Source organism: Halyomorpha halys, unplaced genomic scaffold (genome assembly GCF_000696795.3).
Source record: "Halyomorpha halys isolate HHAL.00 unplaced genomic scaffold, Hhal_1.1 Scaffold210.1, whole genome shotgun sequence".
Lineage (NCBI taxonomy): Eukaryota > Metazoa > Arthropoda > Insecta > Hemiptera > Pentatomidae > Halyomorpha > Halyomorpha halys.
The window spans coordinates 70,415-72,090 of record NW_027113191.1 but is presented as its reverse complement, the minus strand read 5'-3'; the positions used below and the strand labels follow the sequence as shown (position 1 = coordinate 72,090).

General features: G+C 30.2%; 1 protein-coding gene across 2 annotated transcripts in view; it reads left to right on the top strand.

Moving 5' to 3' along the window:
* LOC106679610 (UDP-glycosyltransferase UGT4) overlaps window positions 1-1,153 on the top strand; it is a 17,827-nt gene extending 16,674 nt beyond the window's left edge. For both annotated transcript variants that reach the window (XM_014418864.2, XM_067050770.1), the window contains exon 7: window positions 849-1,153. In XM_014418864.2, the coding sequence (XP_014274350.1) occupies window positions 849-1,128 (280 nt within the window). In that variant the 3' untranslated portion in view covers window positions 1,129-1,153. The remainder of the gene's footprint in view (window positions 1-848) is intronic.
* The last annotated feature ends 523 nt before the right edge of the window (window positions 1,154-1,676 follow it).

Below are 1,676 nucleotides of genomic sequence, written 5' to 3'. Positions count from 1 at the left end.
TGTGCAGGGTCCAATGAAGGTGGTGTGCAGGGTCCAATGAAGGTGATGTGCAGGGTCCAATGAAGGTGGTGTTGTAGTGGGTTATGCTAGTTGAATTATTGGCGTAGTTGATCTTTGGTTCATAATAATGATTTTGTCAAATACTTATATTTTAAGTATACAATTTTCATAGCTTTATAAAAAACATTTTTTTCTACATTATGCAGATAAAATAACATAATTTAATTATCATTTATGGTTCTAAATATCATAAGAATTACTCAAGTAAATATAAGGTTTCTTTGATTAACATTTCAGGTTTGGCTTATAAACATTTTTTTGTAAACACCATTGTACTTGACTTTACTAAAAGACACATTACCCCCTGACCTTTCATGGGTTGTAACAGTACAGATTTGGTTTTAATTTTATGTAACTTCATACAAAATCTCCCCCCCCCCCTTAAGCAAGTAAAATGTCATTACCTTTACTATTATATATGTTTGTTAATATCATTAGAATTGGTAAACAAAATTATTTCTTTGATTAACATATCACCTTTGATTCAAAACAACGGTTTAAAAAAAAAAAATTATAAATATTTTTATTCTATGGTATTAAAGCCAAATCTCACTTTGGATGCCTGCTATTCTAAAGGGATTTGTCCCAGAATCAATAAATAATATTATAATTATTGCATTGAGTAAAACACAAAATATATTTTTCCCATTTTACAACTCCTCTACAAATATTTTAAAATTATATGTTGATTTTATCTTCAGTTAGTTTTAGAATATAATATTTCTATAATACTTTAGAATACATTTTTTTTTTCAAATATCATTAATCTGTCATTTATTTACTTAAAGGTATAAAGAAGTAGCAATGGAAAGATCTAAAATTATTAAAGACAAACCTCAGACAGCACTTGAACTAGCAGTTTATTGGGTCGAGTATGTTATTAGGCACAAAGGAGCAAGTCACCTGAAACCAGGGAGGCAGCAACTATCGCTATATCAGACTTTAGGATTAGATATTATTACATTTGTGCTATTTCTGATTGCAATTTTAATTCTAGTCACTTGTAAAACTATCTCTTTTTTAAAGTTACAAATATGTAAAAATTCAGTTAAAACTAAAAAAGAATGATTATGTTCAATAGACATGAAAACAATTTGAGCCACAAAATCATCTGGCACAGCTTTGATTCTCTCTCCTCCCCCAAACACAAAGAAATCATATTATAATAATACCACCTGATACAAAAATTGATCATTTCAAAATTTTTTGAAAAAAAAAATACAAAAAGAAAGTTTTTTTAAGGTAATTTAATTTTCCCAACTTTTTTGTTTTGTTTACTTCCTCTATGGTAAACCAACCTATTCTAACCAGAGTTAGAGGGTCCAGTTTTCATTCCACCAACCACGTAAAAATAAAAGTCAACTCGTCCAAGTCGGAATCGGACCGATGCCGTTGCAGACATGAGATTACTAAGATGAAGTCTCGACTTCCTCTGCTACTGAGGTCTCATTTTGTTTAATGTTAAATATCGTAGGAATCAAGGTAGCTCAAGTGGTAGAATGGTGAATGAATTCAGCTCAAATCCTGGTTTGGCAAATTGTTTATGTTGAGAGAAAATTAGAGGTTTAACATAAGCGAACAGGGGCAGCCAATTCTACAAATATCATGACAATAAG